The sequence below is a fragment of the Paroedura picta genome, chromosome 2 (genome assembly GCF_049243985.1).
Source record: "Paroedura picta isolate Pp20150507F chromosome 2, Ppicta_v3.0, whole genome shotgun sequence".
Classification (NCBI taxonomy): Eukaryota; Metazoa; Chordata; class Lepidosauria; order Squamata; family Gekkonidae; genus Paroedura; species Paroedura picta.
The window spans coordinates 72,722,826-72,749,433 of record NC_135370.1 but is presented as its reverse complement, the minus strand read 5'-3'; the positions used below and the strand labels follow the sequence as shown (position 1 = coordinate 72,749,433).

The following is a 26,608-nucleotide window of genomic DNA, read 5'->3' as shown; positions in this document are numbered from 1 at the left end:
TTTCCTGCCCTGCTGTTTCCTCAGTCAGGATCTGTAACAAACCTGGATAAAGCATTTGCGAAGTTTGGCTACAGGTCCTACAGAAAGAGGGCTCTACGTTCCTTACCCACTGTTAAGTTGGACAAATCTGAAATTGCGCTCCCTGCTTCTTATAAAAGCACTGCTGCTGTGACACCTAGTTTGGCCTTGAGAGGTTTAATCATTCTTTGAACAACATTTAATGATAACCCAGACTCAGTTGCAGTATATTATATCAGCCAGTTGTGTTTGTTCCTTTCCATTAATGAGAATCTCAGGAATGATGAGATACTTTGGACCTGCACCTGTTTCAACAGTGGTAAGATGTTATCGTTTGACCTGGAAGTTTATCAGTAACCAAACTGATATAGCATTGTCCATTGCATCTAATTAATACATGCCTTGACTGTAACCCGCCACGAGCCATTTGGGAGTGGTGGGAAATAAATCGAAATAATAATAATAAAAAAAAATATCACTACTCTCGCTGAGTTGGAAAACAAAGGATCCCTCTGGAGAGCCTTTTAAAAAAACAAATAGAAAATTACTTCCTTTGACATGCCATAACTTCATTTGTCAAGCTGTTACGCCAAATGCGTGTCTATAAGGACACGTGTCTAAATTTAGTTGTGGGGAATCAGCTAGTAGAGCCAGCAAGAGGCAGCGTGGCGTAACGTGGGACCTTGTATTGCACAGTTTACTGGGTAATTATGTCACTGAGATAGAACCAAGGCAGACAGTGATCTAAACATGGAAGGACTTTATTAACAAACACTAATTAGACAAAAGACAACACATGCGTACTCTAGCAAAGAAATGTACATTCCTAGCCACTAGCACACAAGGAAAAGACTTATAGAGGAGGAACCTATACTAAGGGTTGATTGCAAGTGATATCTACCTGTCTTCTGGGTGGAACGGAGTTCCGGAGGTCCAGGGAAGCAATTTGGGGCGACGGACGAGGGACCTAGACGAGCGTCGGACAGAGTTTCTGTAGCCTGGAAACTGACTGCACTTTGTGGCTGTGGGAGCCCAATATTTAAAGGAAATCTGTGGCCTGAGGTTACAGGGGGCTGATCCTACCTTGTCCAGGGCTTGGACAAAGAGCTTGATGGCCAGTAACGACTGTAGCCAGGTCCCAACAAAGAAACGGGTTGCTGAGACAAAGAAACTAGCTGCTGGGAATATGGAAAAATATTTCCTATCTAGAAGGGCTGATTTCTGGCAAATCCTGGATGATTGCTTGTGCCTGGGGATAGTGGTAAGGGAAAAGACAAGACCAAATTTGGATTAGATTTGGTGTTGAAAAAGAGTGGCCAGTTTCCTTTACAAGACAATGTGCCTGGCTGGCTGGAGGGGAGTCTTGGGTGGGGTGTCCTTGTCTCTCTGTACTTGCCAGGTGTGCTGACAAACTCCTCTTTTGTTTGCAAGCAAGTAGGTTGGGGGAAGCCTAACTCCAAGTCCTGCTTCAGAGCCAGAAGTGGGTTTTAGTTGCTCTCCCATTATGCTTTGCAAGGCTTGACCTGGCTTTTCTCTCTCTGGTGCCAGGGTCTGCGCAGGAGTGTCAGGAAGGGTTGACACGGGTGTGCCAGCCTTTGATGGAGGGGTGACAGCCCACATAACAAAGCCATATAAAGAAATTGTTTTGTGCAGCACCCTTTCTATTGCAGACATAGTTTCAGTGTCTCATAACAGATCATTACTTGTTACTAGCACAGTTCCTTTTTAAGTGGATTTGAGCAAAGACTTGGTATTTATACATTTATTAATTAAATTTATATACTGCCCTCCCAGACAATTCAGGGTGGTATACATTATAATTAAATAGACAATACAAAAATATAATTTATACTAAAATGATCACAGTAAAATGTAAAATGTCAATATGCTAATCATTAAAATGTTTAAACCATCATTAACAGTTGTCTGGTCCTTAACACTGGCTCATTCCAGATGTTCCACTGGGTATTTCAGGTGGAGGTCCTGGAGAGCCCAATAGATGTTATCAGATCACTGGCCCCAACCTTAAGCATGGTGGAAGAACTCCATGTTACAGGCCCTGTGAAACTGTGCTAGTTGTGACATGGCCTGAATCTTCTCAGGGTGCTCATTCCACCAAGTGGAGGCCAGGGCAGAAAATGTCCTGGCCCTGGTTGAGGCCAGATGTACTTTCTTGCGGCCAGGGATCACTAGCTGGTTGGTACTGGCTGAACGTGGGGGCACTGGCAGAGAGCCAGCTTGGTGTAGTGTTTAGGAGTGCAGACTTCTAATCTGGCGAGCCGTGTTTGATTCTGCACTCTCCCACCCAGCTGTAGCCAGCTGGGTGATCTTGGGCGCACCACAGCACTGAGAAAGCTGTTCTGACTAAGCAGTAATATCAGAGCTCTCTCAGCCGCTTTGAGACTCCTTCGGGTAGAGAAAAGTGGCATATAAGAACCAACTCTTCTTCTTCCTCAGTGATGTTGTCCCTCACTATGCTGGGTCCAGGCTATGTATGGCCTTAAAGAATTCAACTGGAAAGTAGTGAAGCTGCTGGAGCACAGGCCAAATATGGGCCATACATTCAGTAAGGGCCTTGCCTGCTTCAGACACAAAGGGGAATAGAGCAACCAAAGAATTGTCAGCCCAGGGAGCTGACCAGGCACAAAGGGGGCAGGAAATAACTTTATTTTTATAGTGCACCCTTCCCAGTTGGCTCAGGGTTGGTGTGGGGAGATATTTTTGGAAGGGACGTCCTATCTATGGCAAATCTCTACAGCCCCACAGAAGTAATTTAAGGGCTGAAAACTCCTTGGACATCTTTGAAGATAGAGTCAAATGGATAGCCATGTTGGTCTGAAGCAGCAGAAGAAATGTTGTGTACCTTGGGTACTTAGTTTGCCTTCCAGCCCTTATCTTTGACCTTCTGGTTTTATCCACTCTACAGAACTGCTCACATCAGGATTTCCAATTATGCTCCATGGACTAGATCTTGGACTTTCTTGATTTGGCTTGCTATCTTTGATTCTGTTGATAACATCTGCCTTGGCATTCTCTCCTCTGGCTTTGAATCATAAAATCATAGAATCATAGAGTTGGAAGGGACCTCATAGGTCATCTAGTCCAACCCCCTGCACTATGCAGGAGACTCACAATACTATCGCTCGTCTACTGTAACCTGCCATCCCCTTGAGCCTTCACAGAATCAAATGTCTTTGCATGCCATTGCCCTTTCCATGACCTCTTGCCATCCTCTTCTTTTTTGAGAACTGTATTCTTAAAGTTTACTTACTTCCGAACTCTTGCTATACCTACATCGAGCCATTTCTTCCTTGCAGCATCTCTTGATTATGCACCTTACAGAACCTAACTAATGAGAATACAAAGCCAGCTTCTTATTGTGGTTAAGAGCAGCAGATCGTAATCTGGGGGGCTGGGTTTGATTCCCCACTCCTCCACATGCAGGAGCTGGGTGACCTTGGGCTAGTCACAATCCTGTTCTCACAGAGCAGTTTCTCTCAGAGATTTCTGAGCCCCACCTATCTCACAGGCTGTCTGTTGTGGGGAGAGGAAGGGAAGGTGATTGTAAGCTGCTTTGAGACTCCTTTGGGTATAAAAACCAATTCCTCTTCTATCCAACATTTTACATTGTTTCCTCTATTCCCATTTTCTGCTGGGTCATAAAAATACTTATTGTACACGTTTGACTGGATCATTCAAGCGTTAAGCCTGTGATAAACTAGACTTTACTTTCTCATTCATTGCCTTGATTTTTGTTCTTGTTTTATTCCAAATGAAAGAAGAAAAATACCCACACATTTTTTTCTTCTAATGATAGCTTTTGTGGGAAGAACAGATGCTGTTGCATTCCCAGTATGAGCAAAATTAGAAAGATCCACCTCCATGAGAAAATCACTCACTGGCACTGAAAATATTAAATCTATCTAGGGCGGATAGGCTGGCTGTGACCATTAGCCCACATCTATAGGACACCACGGCCTTTAGAGATTTGGCAATGCTTCCCAGTGTACCTTAATCTTGCAGCAAGAGACCTTTCCCCACCAAATATCTCTGTGTAGCCTTATGTGACCTGGGGATATAGTGGCTGTTTCCTGAAGGGCACTTCTGACTATGAGAGCAAGTGGCTATCCCTATAAACATGCCACATGCCAGTGTTAATGCAGCTTTCTTCAGACATTCAGAAATGAGTTCAAGCAGAAGTGGCATCGCTAGTCTTAATCATAATGGCATTTCCATTTGGTCCCAAGTGACTGTCCTAGTCTGGATCCATCTCATATTAGCAATTATTGCAAATGTAGCATGTTCCTCAGCAGTTGTCTGATTCACCGAAGAAACATTGACCATTAAGATCTTCTTCAGTGCTGCTATAACCTGCACCTCTGCAGTATAGGATCTGCACACAGAGTGGTCACATTGATAACTATGTGAGCCCATTCAAGCACCAAAGCCTTAACCCACATCAATGGTTACTTACTTATGCATTTATTTCTCACTTTATTTCTTTCATAAGGGAACCAGATCATCAGGAGCAACAGCATCACCAAGACAAGAGAAATACAAGGACAAGACCTTCTTTTGACTGAGGATTCAGACAATGCACGGGAAGAGGACCTGATGAAGAGCAGGCCTCACAGAAGTCCCATGTCCCTGTTGACATCTATTAACAATATTGAATAAAATAGACACAAACACAGATCTCTGACAAATTTCACCACCATACTTGTTTTTGTTTTGCGCGTTTGTTGTTTTAACTTGCAATAATTAGTTTTTTTTCTCCTTCTCTCCTTTTACCCTATACCTTATCTTAATATTTGTCAGGGTAATTTTTTCCACATGCACAACCCCTTTCACTGATTTATAGTACATTCCACTGCTGCCTGCACAAAAACATTATTTGCAAAATACAAAGAGGTCTAACCAAATGTATTTCTATCTATTATAAAGCCAACTATTATCTGAACAAAATAAAACAGAGGTATCAAATTAGGAGTAACTTTGTGTTGCCTGGCATACGATATCCTTAATTTGTCTTTTTTTTCCATTATTTATTCTAGAGCCCTATATATGTCACTAAAATAGTTTAGTTTAACAGGTCAATAAGTACCTGGATTGTTTTTATTCCCTTTTTTACCTGTCATATATCCTCTAGCTGTTGCTTACTGATTTCTAAAGCTACAGGCTGGTGCTCAATTTGGCATTACATATATTGAAATATATGAAAGTTACAGTCTAATCCTGAGTGCAGTTCCACATTGTTGAGGCCACAGAGTTCAAGTGTGCTTCCGCAGTCTCTTTCCCTGAGTTCCAGCTCTTATAGTTCTGCAAACGTATCTGCAAGCCAGATGGCACCAGTTTACAGTCTGCATTAATTGCCTGCCTATTACACAGAAGATATTGAGAATTCAAGGCTATTCTTCAGTGGAAAAAACTCATACTAAAGAAGGTGAATATATTAGCATGCAAAACTCCATTGCAAATGGAATGCTTTTTTAAGCACAATTAAGCTGTGTGCTTAATTTTCTTCTAGTTCTTACAGCTGCTCTGTTTTTTTTTTGCCCTAATACCTACAGCCTAATCCAATCCATCTATTTTAGCCTCTACAATCAAGCAATGAAGTTTTTCTGTAGTGCCTTTCTATGCCCCACTTTCCTATAACCTACTCAGTTATAAAACGTATCTGATAAATTCTGAGTCTTTCTGTTCTACTGGAAAACTTGACTCAAAGGGGGACATCCTGTAAGCCCTCAGTGTTCCTAGATCTTCCTAGCCTTTTTGAAACTATTCATTTTAGCCCATACAGATTAACAGACACTGAAATGAATTATTATCAAAAAGTAGTTAATCTTTGTTAAGAAGCTAGAGGCGCTCACTTGCATTTTAAGACTGATATTAGAAAAAGAACATGAGCTTTCTACTTGACTACCTACACCAGCAAATGTATTCCCATTAACATCTGATGAAGTAGATAATTGCCTAGGAAAGAGATAGTCCTGCCTAGTTTGTGACATAGTTTCCACCTTAGATCTTCTTTGGCAAAAGTTTGCTTAGTAAAGATGATGAAAAGGTGCTTCCTGTTATGAATCCTGAAATAAGGGGGTATTCATATTTCCTGGTTATATCCCCCCAAATCTTTTACTCCAATGAGGACCCAAAGTGGTTTTGATCTATTCTGCTGTCTTCCATTTTATCATCACAATAATCCTGCAAGTCAAATTAGGCTGAGAATGTGTGGCTGGCCCACAGTCACCCAGCAAGTTTGTTCTCCCTGATCCTAATCCAAAACTTTATCTACCCCACAATGCTGATTGTCACTGCATCTTTCTCAAACCTCTGACAATACTGCTTCTCCCTTTTATTGGGGGGTTGCTTCTAGCAATGGTTAAGCTTTGATTATTGATCTCATTTTTCTTTAATTCATTACATTTTTATGTAGAATTTTTCTGGGCTGAAACTGAGTGGAGGAGAATGAGGATTCAGGGAGTATTCAGGGATGCCAGCCAGGTGTAACAACTGACCCTGTTTTAATGTAGGAAGAGGCCCTAAAGCATCTTGCGTGAATTTGGAATACACCTAGCATCAGCACATAGAAATCAGTGAGATGAAACTGCTTTGGTGTTTATTATCTCAAGGCAAAGATGTCTGTTTATATTATAAATAATACAACACAGCTTGCTCTCCTTTCCCCCTGCAAGTTTAAAAATATAGAAGAGATTCAGTGTGTGAAGTGGCCAGCTACAGCCCAGAGACCCACAAGCTTTTGTTCTTTATCTGATTGATCCTAATTGCTTACAGAGGAAGGTACTTACATATGCAAGCAAGATGAAAGATAGTAACATCTTGTCCAATTCTACTCTGGCAAAATCCCAACCTGGATCATACTGCCCTTTCTCTCACCAACTTCCTCACTATAAAACATGTACAAGCTACAGGGTAACTTCACATACTCTAGTGAGAATGAAGACACTTTTGCAGCTACTGCTCTTTGTGGCTTGCTTTGTAAGTATCTGATATCAAGAGGGGATGCCAGGATTAGATTGTAGAGGTTAAGGTGAATTGCCTATTAATTTTCATCAAACTGCAAGGATTCAGATGCATATGTCATTCTTATTCAGGAGACATCTGCTTGGGCATTGTACACAGATGGCCTGTAGATGGATTAGCAATTGAGATAATAATAAGAGATTGAGACATTGTACTTGTATATACAGTATGATATGCTGCATCTGATTCCTACAAGTAGATAATAGAAGCTGAAATTCCCAGGGGGGCATGGGGGTATCATTCTTCAGACTGAAAAGGTAAAAGGTGATATACATTAGTGTAGCATATGGTTCAGTAGCAGGATTCATAAGGGATTAATTTATGCACTTGCAAAGCAAAGAAGCGTTATGCAGCACATAATACGGGGTCCACCTCCGCCTTGCATAAATTGTTTTAAATAACAAAACACCTAATAATTTAAGGTAGAAGCACAAAATAAATTGCAGCTAGCATGGAATGTTAGTTGGAACTTTACAAGCATGATGGAAATATTTCAAAAAGATCTGCAAGCACAACCGGAACTGTAGACCCAACAATGATGGGCTTCCATTAACAAAGCATCCAAGTCATTTTCAAGGACAGCCCCAAATAGAGTGCATTACAATACTCCTGTAAAGATACAATTAACGAATGCTGTCCAGTCATACCATGCATGTTTACTCAGGGGGGGATTGTAGTTTTAAGATTCTATAGTTCAAGCATTCTGCTTCTAAGCACAGTGAGGTATATCATATTCTTCTGGCAGCAAATAGTGGCTTGTTTTTCCATGTTCCTTTCATGTGTTGAACTGATTACTCCCACTATGGATTGTTTCTCTACAAAAATGAGTATGTATGTATGGAGGTACCAATGCACATGACCACTTGGCTCTTTCTTGGAGCTTTCATGGACTGGGGGAAAGAACCGTTTGGGAGTGAGCCATCTCAGAGAGGCAGTCACAACTTGTGAATGCTTTGGAAATTCCTGAAAGCAATCCACAGTATTTGAAGCTGAAACTATGCAAATTACAATTGGAAACAAGGCATTTTTTGTCATGAGAAGGTCAACCAGTCTTGGGAGAAGGTACATAAGAACAGGGTGAGTGCTCTTCTATTTACCACTTCTAACTCAAGAAGTTGAGTCAGGAAGACTCAAGAAAAATCAACTAATCATACTTGTTCTATCACTGACATATCTTCCTGGTATAGACACATCAAAATTATTTCTATGATAACCTTCGTATCTGGATGCCGTGTATAAGCTTGCAGGGAGGACAAGAATGACCCACAGTTTTCCCCCAATCATACTTCCAATTTTCTATCTACTTTACCAGGTCATAGTCCATGGTGGCCACATCCAGAAAGTAGTAGGAGTGAAGGATGCGAATGGCCAATGTATTTGTAGCGTGCAGCTGTCACATGTTTCCTTCCCTGTACGTAAAGTGGAACAACTGCAGGGTGACTTCTACAACCTGACTGATCATTTACAGAATATGCTGAACCAGGTAAGGGGCAGCTCTTGCTATGATGTCTAATCATCACATGCTTATAATCCCATAGTAATGGATCACATGGAGACTGCAACATCCAGATTGTGATAGCCACCACAGAAATCTAATTGATTGAAAGGTAACCATGGCAGGTTCAAAGGACAACTGCAGGATTACATACGCATCTCCTTCATCACAAACTGACTAAGTATCTCCTTCACTAAATCTCCTTTATTTTATTATTTTCTTTTATCGTATGGCATGTGTATATGCAGGAGATCCTAGGATGGTCTGGCAGCCAGGCAAGAGACATTCAGAGGTGGTTTGCCATTGGCTGCCTCCACATCATGTTTCCTGGAGGCCCCTATCCAAATACGAGCCAGGGCCGACCCTGCTTAGCTTGCAAGATTTGAGGAGATTGGGCTTGCCTGGGCTATCCAGGTCAGAATCTACTAAATCTCCTGACACAGCGATATGTACACCTCATTTCCCCTTCCACCACTTGTTTTTCATTGAAATGGTATTTAATATGTAAATTCTTGTTGTAAACCATTCTGAGTCTGCTTGCAAGGAAGGGTGATCTAGAAAATAAATTATGATTAGTATAAATAAATAAAACAAAGACTAGGCCAGAAAAATCCAGTGGGAGCTCTATAGAAAGCCTACTTGCAGAGGGGTAGCATTGGCAATACTGAGGGGCTCATTGGTAAAGGAATATGCCTGGCACGTGTAAAAATGATCAGGTTTTCCCTTTCTTTTCTTTCTGCTGCTGCACATCCTTTCCTGTAGTAGCAATATAGTTTTACACTACAATGCTAGGCATAGCTTCTAAGGAGTTTCATTGTATTCAATGGTAAGTCTGCATAAGATTGCATCCCTACAGTATAATGCTAGGCACATATACTGAGAATAATCCATGTTGTATTACATAGAGCTTTCTCAAATATAGATGTGCATAAGATTGCACTCCTGCAGTGCAACCCTGTGCATACACCTGGGAGTAATTAATAGTTGATTTGCTCTGGTCAGAGAAATCTGAGAAGTCCCTTTTTTAACAGGATGTGTAACTGGTCTATAAAGATATGTGAAAGAGTGGGATTGGCTTCTGAATAGACACTTAAGATTGCCCCTTCCTTAGCCCATATTTGGTTGAAAAAGTCTTCAACAAAGAGAAGAGGCCATTGTGATCCACTTTTTCCAGGACAGTTTTTCTCTTTCCAGTCTGCCACTGTGGCAATGAACAGCTCAGATTGTCCTTCCCAATGTGATTTTGGAACCCAGACCCCCAGAATCCGTGAGACCACATCTGAATTACTACCGGCTAGAAGTATCTTTTTGGGTGGGGCAGTGTTGAAAATGCATTACATGTGCAGTTTGCTGAGGCTAAAGGCTAAGACATGTGATATGGGAGATCTGTGTAGCTATAAAAATCACATTGTATCCTAGTCTTCTTGCATGGAGGGTGCAAGAACATGGCCATTGCCACTCAGCTGTATCAAACATCTACAAGCAAAAATATTTTTCCTTCTTGGACTTAGCGAAGCTTACTGTATTACTTATGTTCTTAATGCCAACTAACATTTTTCTTCTGGGAATTAAAGCTGTTTGCTTTTCAAGCCTAGATCTGTAAATTTTCTTTTAAGAGCAAGATACAAATAACTATCTGACTAGTTGGGTGCTCAGTATTTTTGTGTGTTTCTCAAACAGCCTCCTATGCTGCACAGTAAATAATTGCCCTACCACATTTATACTAACAGTAGGGGAAAGATTTGAGTGCAGTTTCACCCTATATTCCTTTCCTTACTGCTGCACCTGAATCTCATAAGAAATCTAAAACTAAATAAATCAATCATGAAGCTTACTCAGTTTCTGGAATGACTTTTGGGGAGACTTAGGGGCCTGATAGGGAAGTTATGCTTCTATGAGTGCCTTGCACTTTGTAGGATCCAACATATTATAGTACACCCCCCCTAAAATAACAAACTATTCAATACTGTTGTAAGTTCCATGAGTAACATTGCAAAATAGTAAGAAAGCTTTTGAATTCCTTATAATTTTAATTGGGAAGGAAGACCTGCCTGCCAAAAATACTGTGCCAGTAGGCAGCAAAGTATAGCCTAGGCTGCCTACGCACAGAGCTTTTTCCCACCTGTTTTGGCTTCTAAACAATATCAGTTTGGGTGGAGCATCACACAATTTTGAGCATGCACAGTACTCTCATCATGCTATTCCCAGGCTTGCTCCATCTCCCTTTTAAGATCTGCTTTAATAGTTTTCCAGGAAGTCCACACACATTAGCAAGCTACCTGAACATGAAGGTGCACATTTTCAGAAGTCCTGCCCACAGTAGCACCATTTTCCCTCTCGTGGTTTCTTGTGGCTACCATTTGCCCTGCCTTGCCACTGGAGGATTTTTTGGAAGGCTTTAAAAAAATCTATAATAGCTATTACACAATAGCCAATAACAGTGCAATGATCTGTTACTAAGATCTCCTAGTACCTCTATAGTCCCACCTTGTATTAAGAAAAAGAGTCACTAGCATTTTTCATTGTGAAAATATACCTTTCTCCTTTAGGCTGATCCTGCACTGAGTAGGAGATTGGATTGGATGGCCTGTACCCCCTTCCAACTCTATGATTTTATACTCCTGTGATTCAGTATTTCTAAAACTAAAGGGATAAAGACACGTCTTTTAAAGCTGGAAATTCAGAGGAACTATTAACGTGGCAATAGACTGGGCTGTAGCCCATTAGAAAACGTCAGTTTTTAAAATGCCCTCAAAAGCTCCTTGGTGGTGCTAAGAGGTGGGAATTAGAAATCGGGATTAAGCATTCTGCCTTGGAGTGATTTAAACCATTCCTTACTGTCGGGTCTGAGAAGCTTGTTGTTGGAGACCAGCTGCCATCAGTGTGGGACTTGCTTTGTGGGATTCCTCTGAGCTCAAGCTTATTTCGCATTCTATTTAATCTCTGTGTAAAGCCCTTAGAGGAAATAATTCATGGATATGGAGTAGGGTATCACCAATATGCTGATGACAGCCAGGCTTATATTTCTACAATGCTACAGAGAACTTGAACCAATGCTTTATTGCTATGGTTAAAAGGTTAAGGGTGAAAAAGCTGAAACTGAATCCTAACAAGATGGTGGTAATTTTGGCTGGGAAGGCTGGAACCTTGAGGGATATTATGCACCCAAATAACATTCACTAACAGTTTAGCCCAGGGGTTATACTGGCTCTAGCAAGTTAATACAGGTGCAAAAAAAAAGCATTCTACCAGCTTCTTTTAGCCTATAGATGGCCCACAACTTCTTTCTGCTGATCTAGCTCCGTGCTATGGTTATCTCAGGCTAGACTACTGTAATGCACTCTATGTGAGTCTGCCCTTATAGTCAACTCAGAAAACCCAATTAATGCAGACCTGGCTACTGTTGGGGCAACAGTTGGGTCACACATGTTGCATGCGTTGCAGCAACTCAGTTGGTTATTGATCAGCTATTAGTTACAATTCAGGGTTCTAGTTATCATCTACCAAGCCCTGAATGGTCTTGATTCCACATGATTCTAGGATCGGTTCTCACACTTGCTCTGCTGCAACAGCTTCACTCATCTGAGCAAAGCTTTCTAAAGGTGCTGTCCTGCAAATGGATAAGGATTGGCAGTTGCCCATTCACATGCATCCTTAGTGGTGGCTCCTGTTAGAATGTGCAAGGTTTGCAGTGTGCATGATTGAACAGACAATAAGGAATATCTTGCAGGTGGCATTGGAGGAAATGTGCATTTAGCATAGATTAGGAACATTCTAATATTTTTCAAATAGTCTTCTCCTATGTCTTGATTGACTTCTTTGGAGACTTCCTACTCCACTGAATATAGTTACTCCCTGTCTACCTCCACAGCAAACAGCATGAACAACAGAACAGTTAGTTAGTCTACTATGACTCTATCTCTCTTCTTTCTCTACAAAGTTGTTTCTCTTCACAATAACACTATTTTATTCCTTTAAGCAGCTTGATGCTTTATTTTTCTATTGCATAATTAAACTGTGCCCACAGAGTTCTAGACCCAGTATGACAATTCAGACTGCAAAATAAGAGATATATAGCTTTGACAGGCAAAAAAAGAAGAACCAGAACCAGAGTTTTCTGCAACACTCAACGTAACTACCTACTGGATAGGCTTACTGAAGGCAACTACCTGATCTGAAAGGAGAGAATGAAAAGGCATTTGCTAGAGAGAGAACTGTGGCACACCATTAGAGACCGGTGACCAGGAGATAACCAGCAGACTAGATTAAAAGACCTGGGATTCTGGTAATGGGAAAGCAAGAGGAGCCCTGATCAAGGGTTTGACCAACCAAGACATTTTATGAGTCATGCAAATGCAAACAGCAAAAGCAACATGGTCAGAGTTAGAAAGGCTTTATGTTAATTCCTCTCTGAAAGGCCATCTCTATTTACTATTTGGCATTTAAATGCCAGAGAAAGGGAACTGGTGTGACTGCTTAGTCTAATCAAACAGCTCAGAAGAGCTGGGAAAGAAATCTCAAAACATGACCAATTTGTGTTAGTTTTAATAAGTTTGCCAAACGCAAATATTGTGTCTCAAACCAAAGCAAAAGGCAAATGGTCACTAACTGAAGTAATCTCCCAACTTGAAAGATACATAGGCATAAGCAGTTTGACAACTGCAAATACTGAACAAGTAGCTTTAAATATAAGCAACCAAAGCAAGGTGTTTGCCAGTCGCATGGAAAACAAGGGCACTTTCAAAAGGACTGTAATGCTTCTAAGCAGAGAAGTGCCTTTGCAAAACAGACAAAAAGGGAGATTTTTAAACAAACCACCTTTAAAGAAGTTTGTTGTATTCAAGGTGCAACCAAGAGTAAGATACGGTATTTGAACAGTGCATGTTCAAAATACATGTGTTCACACAGGAACTTCTTTGAAACCATAAATTAAGAGAAAGCAGACTCTAAGTGTGTCAGATAGAAGGTCTATGGTTGTAGAAGGGGTAGACTCAGGATTTCTAAAATGCAAGCTTCCAAATGGCCAAATTAAGAGGTTCTCATTAAAGTTAGCTTATGTGTGCCACAACTTTCAAACATCCTGTTTTCAGTAAAGAGTGCTTGCTAAAAGAGGGATGGTAACATCATTTGAAGAAAGATGTTTCATCAAGCAAAGAGGAGAATTGGTTGCAACTGGGACAGTGCAGGAGGATTTGTATGCTTTAGACACATACTTAGAAAATGCAAACCTGACTAAATGTTTACAATTGTTAAAAAAAATGTTTCTGGCTATGGCATAGATGTCTTGGACATAGAGATAATAATGCTATTGTGCAGTTTGAGAGCTAAATCCTGACCAAGGGCATACAATACTGAAAGAAACTGCATATAATACATTCAAGTTGCAGAAACAAAACTTACCTTCAGTAGAAGCCATGAGACAGGCTAGACATAGACAAGCTAATTTATAGTAATTAAGAAAGACATTTCTGTAGGATTTTTTGTAGGATATGCCTAAGAATGAAAGGATGCAGGAGCCTTAATCAAAGAACTAAGGCATAAAGATCTAAAATAGTCTATATTGCTAAAAAAAAAATAAACCTACAAATATAGCCAAGATGAACATGAAAAAATCCATACTGATGAAAAAAGCAGTGCAGCCAGAAGTTGCAACTGAACACTATGAACTTTGCAGATAAAGCACCTGGAAAAACTACAAACTAAAAGGGGATATCAAAGTTGAAGTCAGAAGGTCAACTAGAACAAATAAGGCAGTACCACCAAGAAGGCTCTCCTAGGGCAATTCTGCACCAGTGGTGCCACTCTGAGGTGCTGCTGTTGTGTTGCAGTGGAGCAGTATGCTCTTCCACTTCCTGTGTCCACACAGGGGACACATTTCAGTAGTAGATGCTGTCCAGCCTGGATTTCTGTGCCTCCATGGTCGCAAACCTGGAAGGAAGGTTCTGCTGCGCAGGAGGGTGGCAGGGGGAGGTGGGATTGCATTAGAACGCAATCCCACTTTCCAGGGGGAAAATGCCCCTATTGGCCCAGCGGCATTATGAAGCAGCACGGAGCCAAGTGAGGCATTTTTTGTCCTCCTCCAGGCATCTGTAGGGCTAGGCCCTGTTAGCCCCCAGAGTGCTTAAGGGAATGTGGAAAATATCCATGTTCCCTTAAAGTGGGCCATCAGTAGGCTAACATGTGTCAGGCCTGGCAGGGGCTGGTTCAATGGCAACGTCATGTGGAAGGAGGGCTTAGCTCCATTTCAAGCCTTTTTAACTTAATTTAACTAAATCAGGAGCTGTGGCAAAACCTTCTACGTGGGAAAACATAGAGAAGATGCCCAACAACCAAGCAAAAGAGTGAAAGAAAACTACAGAAAAGGAAATTTGTGCTCTGACTGAAGACTAAAAATGGACATTCACAGACCTGCCTCCAGGCAAGAAAGGACCAGAATGCAGCTGGGTTTTCTAAAAAGAATCCCAGAAGACTTTATAGAAGAAGATGAATTTCAGGGACTATGCACACTAGATCTTGAGAAGAGGTGTTAGAATATGCAAGATCTGCATTCTGCATATTTTAACAGAATATAAGGATTATCCTACAGGGGGCATTGGAGGAGATGTGTATTTAGCATAGTTAGATTAGGAGCTTTCAAATATTTTTCATTTCATTTCATTCCTCCTATGTCCTGATTGGGTCATTTGGAGACTTCCTGTTCCTTTGAGCATACTTTCTACCTGCTTGGCTCCACAATAGACAGCATAAACAACAGAACAGTCAGTTAGACTTAGGGTTGCCATTCCCCATGTATGGACTAGGAATTCCCTGGTTTTGTATGTCTCCCCCCTGGTTCAGGCTTTAAGAAATCAGGGGAACCCCTCCCCTCAAAAGCTCAGGCTTGCTTTTGTCCCGCTCTCTCCTGTTGTTTTCTTCCCTGGAGATGCTGTGGCTTCCTCAATATAGTGGGAGAAATGCAAAGACATACCTACCTCCCCTCCATTGGCTGAATTCTCTTCACTCTCCCCCTTTGGGAGTAAAGAGGAGAGAGCGAGAGCGAGAGCACTCATGTAGGAGAGAACAAAGTAGGAGCCATGGAATCTTTAAGACAAAAGTCTTATTTCAGGTATAAGCTTTCATGTGCTCACAGTTCTTCTACTAGGACTACTAAGACTCTCTCCTCTTTCTTTACGAAGTTCTTTATCTTTATAATAAAACTATTTTATTCTTTAAGCATCTTAGTGCTTCATTTATATTTTGTAATCTTCCTTGAGTCTCAGTTTGAGAGACAGAAATGATAACAACGCCAATGCTGACTGGATGCTACCCAGTATCTTGTTTTTCCTGCATTATTTCCTAATTTTTGTACACAGAAAGTTATATCTTTTGTTGTTTTTATAGCATTGTTTAAATTTTTTTGTAATCTGTCTGGCACCTCTGCAAAAAAGGCAGACTGTAAATGAAGTGAATAAATAAATAAAATCTCACAGGTACTACAAAACACCTTGAATAAATCTTTGTTGGTCTTAAAGGCGCCATTGGACTCTGATTTTGTTTTATTGTACTGCTTCAGACCAACACTGCTACCCACTTGAAATTCACAGATGCTATTTTATGAGTAATTACCCCAGTCAAAGCACAGGCTACATATTCTGGGTGCCAGTCCTTGTTCCAGTCACTGGTAGTTTAAGTACAGTAGCAGGCTCAGCACCAGAGATGTGAAGACCCAGGAAACAAATGGGAAAAATATTTTTGGTGGTGAACCCTTTTTTACCCTAGCCACCCCCCCCCCCCATTTCTTCCAATGGAAAAATTAGGAATTTGGGGGAGAACTCAAAAAACTCCTGTGAAATATTGTCTGCTACTCATTCTGCTCTGCTACTCATTCTGAGTAGCATGCTTTCAAAGGCAACATGGGTATGCTGTAGGCATATACAGCTCTTAAATCCAAATGCATTGTTGCAGCTTGAAGTATATCTAATCTTCACGAGGGGAGCATGCAGGCTTTCCGTTACTTTTCAATTTTCCCATACTTTCTGTTGTCCTTTGACATGACTCAGGGTTTATCTTTTCATCTCTCCCTCAAACCACTGTGACAAATATATCTATCAGTTTAATAAAAAGTAGTTTATTGTTATTAATGTGTTGTATCCATTTCAATTTCCCTCCAAATTTCCATTTTTTTCTGGGAAGAAAAACCCAAATACAATTTTTCCCTATGGCTTCAAAAATTATGGAAATTTTGTCTCTCTAATCAACACAGACAGTAATGTGCAGCTAGCCTTGTGCCCAGACAGCAAAATTCTTTCTAAACCCTGTGCCCCTCAATAGGTGCAGAGTTGCATTTCGTGACCTGACATTCCCATGCTAATGAGTAACATGTTGATTGTTAACCAGCCCACAAATCTCCTAACTTCTGACTTTTTCACTATCCATCAATTTACTAAATTTCAGTATTAGCCATACTTGTAGTAGCTAATCAGCAGCAGCAATAAAGTCATTTTAGTTCAAGTAAACAGAGCAGTATGCTGTGGTTTTCTGGTTACAATTTACTTTTGTTTCAGTTCTATTTTTGGCAGTCATATCATGGCCTGTTTGAAACACCAAACTAAGGACAAGAAAATAGTGACAGGGACACTCTCAGTAATACAAGCTCTTGTCTGTTTGGCTTCTAGATTTCTTCCTACCATGCGGTGGTGACTGATGCAAGAGAAAACCTGACAATTCAGCAAGGCGCTATAAATCATGCAAAGGACCTTGGTGCTCATATTGACCTAGGGTTTACTACGCTCATAAAGGACATTTACGTATTGGTATCGATGGCCCAGAATTTGAGCAGAAACGCAACCTCTACAGAAAGTAAATACTTAATCGACAAGCTTCTTAAAGAGGTAACTGCAAAGAATTTAGTATATCAGTATTCCAGTGCTCTACCCAGGCTAAAAGAAAGTCCCTTGAACAACAACAACAAAAATATTTCAAAAACTGAGGTAGTAAAAAGGATAACTATACTGTTTTTAGTGTTTTTGTCTTTTTAGAAAACAGCATCTTATAGTCAAAAAAGTTTCATCATAATCAGTCCAAATGTTAATATCCATTTCTTCTTCTAAAGCAGGGGTAGTCAACCTGTGGTCCTCCAGATGTCCATGGACTACAATTCACATGAACCCTGGCAGGGGACATCTGGAGAACCACAGATTGACTACTCCTGTTCTAAAGCATGAGAGACAGCCACAGGTAGAGACGGAATATTTCCTGAGATATGCTTGTGACGGAAAGATAAGGAAGTCGCCTTGAATTAAAACTTACTAAATTGACTTTATTTTCATACACTACATCTGAAAAGAAACATCTATCTATCTGTCTGTCCGTCCATCCGTCCGTCCGTCCGTCCGTCTATCTAACTATCTATCCTTGGTGAAAAATGAAATACTACCCTGGCAGAACACTCCAGTTGCAGGAAGGTGGGGTAGGAGTTAGATCAGAAAACTGGCGAGGAAGAAAAGGGTTAAACAGTCCAATTCTATCCCATAACCCTACTCAAATGGACAGTCCTCACTCCCTGAGGCTACATTTAGTTAAAATCTCAATAAATTAATTGACACTCTACTAGTGTAAAATGTGGCTTGTTCTTCAGTTTCCAATGTCCTCCAAAATGCTTTCCTTCCTTTGATCCAAAATGAGACTCTATGAACACTTGAGCACTAGAGGATGAGGATACATTTTTCTCTGTCATCAATTCCAAACAACTGGGTCCTGTTAATTATATTTTATTTTAAATAGTGTACAGGATGCTTTAATACCTCTTAGTGCTACCTCATGGCACAGGTGTGGACCTTCATGACTATTTTCAGAATATTCCCCCTTTAGTTTTATTTCTTTGAAGGCAATGGAGCAGTAGGCTGTATCTCAAAGGATCAGTCTTGCTGGTAATTAATTTACTTCTTTTGTCACTGACTGCAGTTCTTTTTCCAGTTTCTCATTCTTTCTGTATCTGACAATAATAGTTCTGTTTCTGGGGCGTATTATTTCACAGAAGGACTGACCACACTCATACGATGTCCTGTTTCAGATCAATGGTATAGCTGGTACAGTGATTAGGATGGGGAAAGATGACCAAAAGAACATAATAACAGTACAACGTGAGATTGAAACTCTCCGGAAAAAACTTGAGGCGTGTGAGGAAGGATTTGGTGTTACTCCAGGATCTGGTGACATTACTCCAGGCAAAACTGATTTTGGTGAGTACCACCAGGAACTTTATAACGGTTGACTAGAGATTAGAATATGTAGATCTATATATGCAGAAGTGGGAGGGGAACAAGCATAATCAGTTTGAAGGCTACAGACTTATTATGAGGAGTGGGATCTAGCAATCATCATCCATGGTTTTGTTTCTTCTAAACTTGTTTGATAATAAAGTATTCAGTATATTCTGTTTTGCATAATACAGCAGCTTGCCTCTTTGAGAACCAGCTTGGTGTAGTGGTTAAGAGTGGTGCCCTCAAATCTGGAGAACCAGGTTCAGTTCCTCACTCTTCCTTCACATGCAGCTAGCTGAGTGACTCTGGGCCCATCACAGTTCTTACTTAGCCTCACCTATTTCACAGGGTTTCTGTTGTGGAAAGAGGAAGGGTAGGCAATAGAAATCTGTTTAGAGATTCCTTAAGGTAGAGAAAAGTGAGGTACAAAACCCCACCAGCTTGTCGTCTTCTTGTTCTTGTTCTTGTTCTTGTTCTTGTTCTTGTTCTTGTTCTTGTTCTTGTTCTTGTTCTTGTTCTTGTTCTTGTTCTTGTTCTTGTTCTTGTTCTTGTTCTTGTTCTTGTTCTTGTTCTTGTTCTTGTTCTACTACTACTACTACTACTACTACTACTACTACTACTACTACTACCACCACCACCAGTGGGATTAGAGAACACCACTGGTTGATTATCACATCCAGACCCAACTTAACACTCTGGAATTTAAGGGCCATTCCGCACCAGGATCTATGTTACAAATTGGTTGTGGAACGAAAAACGCCATTCGTGGAATACGTCGTTATGCATACCTGCCTTTGTAGTGGAATCCAGTTGCATTTCTATCGTTTCCCACAGGTTTCCGGTTTCGGCAAAAATCGCTAGCCAGGAAGCGATATTGCAGAGCTTTGTCCCGCCCCTGGCCGTCAATCAAACGAGCAGCCAATGGGTGGCCGTTATCATGCTCCCGAAAAGCCCATTTCCCTTTAAGGCAGGTTAAAAAACACACACACACACGTTGCAACGAATCTGCGTTGATTCGTTGCAACGGAGAGACCAATCTAGCTAGCAGGTGGTGTTTGAGCTGCCGTTTCATCGTTGCCACGCTCCCCCGAGTGAACCCCCCCCCCCATAGGCGTGATTTTCGGTTGAAAATAAAGGGGAAAATAAAGGGAAAATAAACCAGCAAACGGGGCTGTGTGGTGCTTGGTGACTTAAAACAGCTCTGGGGAGGGACTGCAGCTGGGGAAGCCTCGCTGGGTAAACAAAGGCTCACCGGTGCGTTGATCTCCGCTTGCTCCAAGAAAAAAAAAATGGCGATCGCTTCACCGGAAGATCAGAGGAGAGAGCCAGGGGGAGGGACTTTGCAGAAACCGCAACAATGGTAACACAGAGAACTTTCCCGCTAGTGTTGCAGATTGGTTGCAAAAGTGTAGCACTCTCCGGAGGGTGAATCCACTTTTTGGGATTTCCCTGAAAGCGCTACAACGAAGCGCTTTTTGCGGATCGGTTTCAGGAGTGTGGCAGATTGTCAACGACGTTGTGCATAATCGCATTTTTGTAGCGATTTCAATTTGCCACACTCCTGCTACAAAGAATCTGTGCGGAATGGCCCTAACTTTAAATCTGAATATGACTTCTATCCAGCCTGTGTTAAGAGACTGTTCACCATACCAGATTCTTCATCTTTAAAGTTCTTTTAGGAAGGACTTGTTCTTACATGAAACAGAACTGCTCAACTGGGTTAGAAGCAGGGTAAAAAGGTAAAGGTAAAGGTATCCCCTGTGCAAGCACCGAGTCATGTCTGACCCTTGGGGTGATGCCCTCTAGCGTTTTCATGGCAGACTCAATACGGGGTGGTTTGCCAGTGCCTTCCCCAGTCATGACCGTTTACCCCCCAGCAAGCTGGGTACTCATTTTACCGACCTCGGAAGGATGGAAGGCTGAGTCAACCTTGAGCCGGCTGCTGGGATTGAACTCCCAGCCTCATGGGCAGAGCTTTCAGACGGCTGCCTTACCACTCTGCGCCACAAGAGGCCCTTAGAAGCAGGGTACTAATGTTGATTTTAAAGGCATGGCCTGCCCAGGGAGGCTTAGCTCAATCCAGTGTTATATTTAGAAAGTATGCAAACATCTTTGGTAAAAAATAATAATAATAATAAAAGGTTGCTGTCTTGCCTTCAGGTTCTCATTGTTCCGTGCTGCTGTGTTTGATCATAGAATCATAGAATCATAGAATCATAGAATCATAGAGTTGGAAGGGGCCATACAGGCCATCTAGTCCAACCCCCTGCTCAACGCAGGATCAGCCCAAAGCATCCTAAAGCATCCAAGAAAAGTGTGTATCCAACCTTTGCTTGAAGACTTCCAGTGAGGGGGCACTCACCACCTCCTTAGGCAGCCTATTCCACTGCTGAACGACTCTGACTGAGAAAAACTTTTTCCTGATATCTAGCCTATATCGTTGTACTTGAAGTTTAAACCCATTACTGCGTGTCCTCTCCTCTGCAGCCAGCAGAAACAGCATCCTGCCCTCCTCCAAGTGACAACCTTTCAAATACTTAAAGAGGGCTATCATGTCCCCTCTCAACCTCCTTTTCTCCAGGCTGAACATTCCCAAGTCCCTCAACCTATCTTCATAGGGCTTGGTCCCTTGGCCCCAGATCATCTTTGTCGCTCTCCTCTGTACCCTTTCAATTTTATCGATGTCCTTCTTGAAGTGAGGCCTCCAGAACTGCACACAGTACTCCAGGTGTGGTCTGACCAGTGCCGTATACAATGGGACTATGACATCTTGTGATTTTGATGTGATGCCTCTGTTGATACAGCCCAAAATGGCATTTGCCTTTTTTACCGCTGCATCACACTGCCTGCTCATGTTTAGTTTACAATCCACAAGTACCCCAAGGTCTCGTTCACACACAGTGCTACCTAGAAGCGTATCCCCCATCCAGTAGGCATGCTTTTCATTTTTCTGACCCAGATGCAGAACTTTACACTTATCTTTATTAAATTGCATCTTGTTCTCATTTGCCCATTTTTCCATTGTGTTCAGATCTCGTTGAACTCTGTCTCTATCTTCCGGAGTATTTGCCAGTCCTCCCAATTTGGTGTCATCTGCAAACTTGATGAGTAGTCCCTCCACCCCCTCATCTAGATCATTAATAAATATGTTAAAAAGTACCGGGCCGAGCACCGAACCCTGAGGTACCCCGCTACTCACCTCTCTCCAGTCTGATGAAACACCATTGACAACAACTCTTTGAGTGCGGTTCTCTAACCAATTCCCTATCCACCTAACGATCTGAAAATCCAGATTGCAGTCCTTCAACTTATCCATCAGAACATCATGGGGAACCTTGTCAAAAGCTTTACTAAAATCCAAGTAAATGACATCAACCAAATTTCCCCGATCCAGCAAACCTGTTACTTGGTCAAAAAAGGAAACTAGGTTGGTCTGGCAGGACCTGTTGGAGACAAATCCATGCTGACTTCCTTGGATCACCAAATTGTCCTCCAGATGTTTGCAGATCGCTCCCTTTAATATCTGCTCCATTATCTTCCCCACAACAGAGGTCAGACTCACTGGTCTGTAGTTTCCCGGGTCATCCTTCCTCCCTTTTTTGAAGATTGGAATAACGTTTGCTCTTTTCCAGTCCTCCGGGACATCTCCAGTCCTTAAAGAGGTTCCGAAGATGATGGACAAGGGCTGTGCAAGTTCTCTGGAAAGTTCTTTGAGTACTCTCGGGTGCATTTCATCTGGACCAGGGGATTTGAACTCATCCAGTGCAGCTAAATGCCTCTCGACCACCTCTCTATCCATGTTAACCTGCCACCCAGACACTATCCTTTGGCTACAGCCATCTCTAGATGTGCCTAAACACTTAGACCTGTGGGAAAAAACAGATGTAAAATAGGCACTAAGCCTTTCTGCTTTCTCTGCATCTTTCGTTAGAGTTTGTCCATCCGCACCCAACAGCGGGCCTATTGCCTCCTTTACTTTACGTTTGCTCCTCACGTAACTGAAAAATCTTTTCTTGTTACAATGGGCTTCCCTGGCCAATCTTAGCTCACTCTCAGCTTTGGCCTTTCTGATGATTGATCTACAGTGCCTAGTAACCTGTAGGTACTCTTCTTTAGAGCTCTGTCCTTCCCTCCATTTCCTGAACATTTTCCTTTTCTTTCTTAGTTCCTCTTGAAGTTCTCTGTTCATCCAAATAGGCTTCTTAGAGCTCCTGCAGTGTTTTCGTATTTCTGGAATAGTCATTGATTGAGCATGCAATAGCTCTTGTTTGAGTAGCGCCCACCCTTCACATGCTCCCTTCCCTTCCAGCATTCTCGTCCATGGTATGACACTCATCATGTCTCTGAGTTTATTAAAGTTTGCCCTACGAAAATCCAACATCCGCGTCTGGCTACAAGCTTCCTTGGCTCCCCATCTCAAAAGGAATTCTATGAGGACATGGTCACTTCCCCCTAGGGTCCCCACCTCCTTCACCTCATCCACCAACTCTTGCCTGATATTTGAAGATGATTTAAATTTTCTGTACAGTGCAGTGGTTCTCAACCTGGGGGTCGGGACCCCTTTGGGGTCGAACGACCCTTTCACAGCTGTAGCCAGTGGTGGTGATGGAGAGACAGAGCAGGCAGTAGGGAGAAGATAGTTTAGACCTAGAGGGAAAGAATGGGGGGAAACCAGTGGTGTGGAGGAAATATGACTTTCCCTCCTCCTCTGTAAGTTCCTTTGAATTGTGGATCTCTTTGTAAAATCAAATGCTGATGGGAATGAGTTCCCACTGTAAAAGAAAGAGGTTAATTGTATTATGAATGGCAAAGCAAGAAGTAACTGAACCAAAGAAATTTCACCCAGGAACTTCTCAAACAGCTGTCACAGGATGAGACCTAAAATTCTTCATCTACCATTTGTCTGTGCCCGAAGTAGAATGCGATTGTAGAAATAAATTCCATTCTTATTCCTATACAGGTACATGCAAACATGGCGTGCTACAAAGTGTTAGTTCGCCAGTTCTGGTGAAACAGAACTGGAAAGGTGGCAGATTCAAAGCTGGAGCCTGGGGAAAGGACTTTGCCTTGGGAACCAGATTAAAAGATCATTATTGGGTTTTCCCATTGAACAAAGATGAACGTACACTAGAGACCTTCCGTCTGTACTCTTCGTACAACAAATTGCTGCTTTACTCCCCCATTCGGGAATATAGTCTTAATGTTACTTCCAAAAAGGAATGTGATGGCTGCGGTCAAGGGGGTGGTGTGATCTTTTACAATGGTTCCTTTTTTTACAACTGTTTGGATAGCAGAGCGCTATGCAGGGCAGATCCATTTAACATGAGGGTCTCAAAGATGGAATTAAGTGACCAGGACCCTGCTTCCTTTAATAACTGGTTCTCCTATAAAGATGCCAAATATCAGGATATGGACATGGCAGGAGATGAAAAGGGCCTATGGATGATTCATGGCTCCACATTATCCAATGGGAATGCAGTAATTCGGAAAGTAAACCCTTACAGCCTGAAAGTAGGAACACCATGGATCACCACACAGGCAAAGAACTTACTGACAAACACTTTTATGATATGTGGAATCTTGTATGCCACCAAGAGACTGAACTCAACACACGAGGAGATATTTTACTATTATGACACCAGCAAAAGCCGGGAAGGCAACTTAAAAATCGAAATTGAGAAAGTTATGCCTACTGTGCAGAGCTTGAATTACAATCCCAATGATGAGAAGCTCTACATGTTCAATGATGGCTTCCTGGTTTATTACAACACTGTATTCAGAAATCAAGCAGGACGCAAAGGAGGAAAGTTCCTTGCTATTGGACAGGACTCTGATAGTAAGGGTGGGCAGGATGTGATGGAGAAAGGAGCACAGGTTGCTGCTGACCAGAAAGATCTGAGCCAAAGAGAAAAGGATGCCAAGCTAGAGGAAGGACAGGATGCTGCTGGCTTAGTAAGGCAAGAAGCAGTTGGGAAGGGCAACCAGTTTGCTGCTACTGAGGGAGGCGAAAGTGTGACTCAGAAGGAGAGTCAGGATTCAGTGAGCAAAAATGAAGATTGACAATAGTGGGAATTGCTTTGTAAATAAATGTATTGTTTGAAGGATATGCACAAGTGAATGTAATCCCCCCCCACACACACACAATCTATAAAGCTGGATTTGTTTGTAAAAATAAATGGAGCATCTCACACAGCCATACTTGGCAATTACATCTATCTTTGGATTTCTTTTGTCAATGATACAGGTATATATACTGTAAGAGCATCAGATTGATATCCCAGACACCTGCAAAGACTCTAAATAGCTCAGAGGACTTTCCCTCCTCCTCTGTAAGTTCCTTTGGGTTGTGGATCTCTTTGTAAAATCAAATGCTGATGGGAATGAGTTCCCACTGTAAAAGAAGTTCATGAGCTGGCTACCCAATCAATGATCTTTTAAAATGTTTTAGTATGAGGACCCATCACTATTGCTATGACATTTAATTCTCAAATGAAATACCTTTCCTAATATTTTTAACCTAAAGATATCCTTTTTGGAATGAATCTAACATAAAGTGACCAGAATTAAGGGAACCTAAGGCGGGGCGCGCCGCTGCCGTGCCCCCCTTCTCCCTCCCCCTCCCCCACGACTGGGCTCAAGAAGGGTGGCGGGGGCGGAACCACCTTTGTATATCTGGCCTCTGCCTTGCTTAGCTAGACATTGATAGGCAAGAGAAGCACCGTAGCTGTTCAAAGTACCACATGTTACAAGAACAAGCATGCAGCTGTTCTTGCTGTTTTTCTCACCTTCCAGTGTTTCCAGGGTTGTGTTGCAAGCAGATCTGAAGGCTTTGAGCACAGCTCCAGCAATACCAAAACGTGCCCTACCTGCAGAGGACCATATTTGTTTACATCACATCCCTCTCAGATTGTGGCAGCACATTGCCCATAGTAGTTGAGGGGAAGGAAGCCACGAAGAACATTGCTCATGGCCCCTGCCTAAGCTGAGCAAGTGGCTGCCTTCCTCCAGAGTTTTCCCCATCCTCCAAAGATTCATGAGAGCAGAAGCTGCTGTCCAGCACTCAAGTCAATACGAGAAATGGGAGGAGATCTCACTGCTGAATTGTTGGGGCAGTTCAGCATCTAGAGCAGGCTTTCTCAACCAGGGTTTCATGAGGTTTCTTGACAGCGCTGGAAGGGTTTCCCAAATGACTGGGAGTTCATTTTTATATTATAAAATTTGTTTAGCATTTATTGGGTGATAAGACTATATACATGGTCATATCAACCCACCCCTGCCAGAATGGCCAATGATGGGCCTGGAGGGGGTGGGGAGGGGAGGGGCCCCGAGTGGGCATATATACAGCCATGCTCCCCAACCATAGTCTGCATGATTGCGTCATTTCTGGGGTTTCTCGAAACCTGCAGAATGTTTTTCAGGTTTCTCAACAGTAAAAATGTTAAGAAAGGCTGATCTAGATGGAGGGAACTCAAAGACACCTCACAGAGAATCTTACATCTTCTCCTTCAGAACCTGTAGCAAGACACAAAGCAAGCAGGTCCCAGCAGATAATGAAAAATCTCATTCTGTGATCTGGAAAACAGCAACATGTCTACACTTTTAAAACAACGACCACAAGTGTATGAAATGTAGCCCTTGATTCTGAATAATGAAGAGTGGGTGGGTGAGATTGCTCACAGAACTGCCTGTGGTCTTTGGTCAGAGACTGGGACAGGAAAAATTAAATGGCAAGGTGAGTTAGCCTCTTTCAACTTGGAGGACATGGGGGGAGGGAACAAGCCATGTGCACCATCTGGAGGGGGGGCTGTAGGAA

General features: G+C 42.0%; 1 protein-coding gene across 1 annotated transcript; it reads left to right on the top strand.

Annotated features, from left to right (window-relative positions):
• The first annotated feature begins 6,912 nt into the window (after positions 1-6,912).
• On the top strand, positions 6,913-25,004 carry LOC143829572 (olfactomedin-like). The gene is made up of 5 exons (XM_077320715.1): positions 6,913-7,014; positions 8,372-8,542; positions 17,209-17,424; positions 18,606-18,774; positions 23,756-25,004. Exons 1-5 carry the CDS (start codon positions 6,973-6,975, stop codon positions 24,853-24,855), a joined length of 1,698 nt encoding a protein of 565 aa, XP_077176830.1. The 5' UTR covers positions 6,913-6,972; the 3' UTR covers positions 24,856-25,004.
• The last annotated feature ends 1,604 nt before the right edge of the window (positions 25,005-26,608 follow it).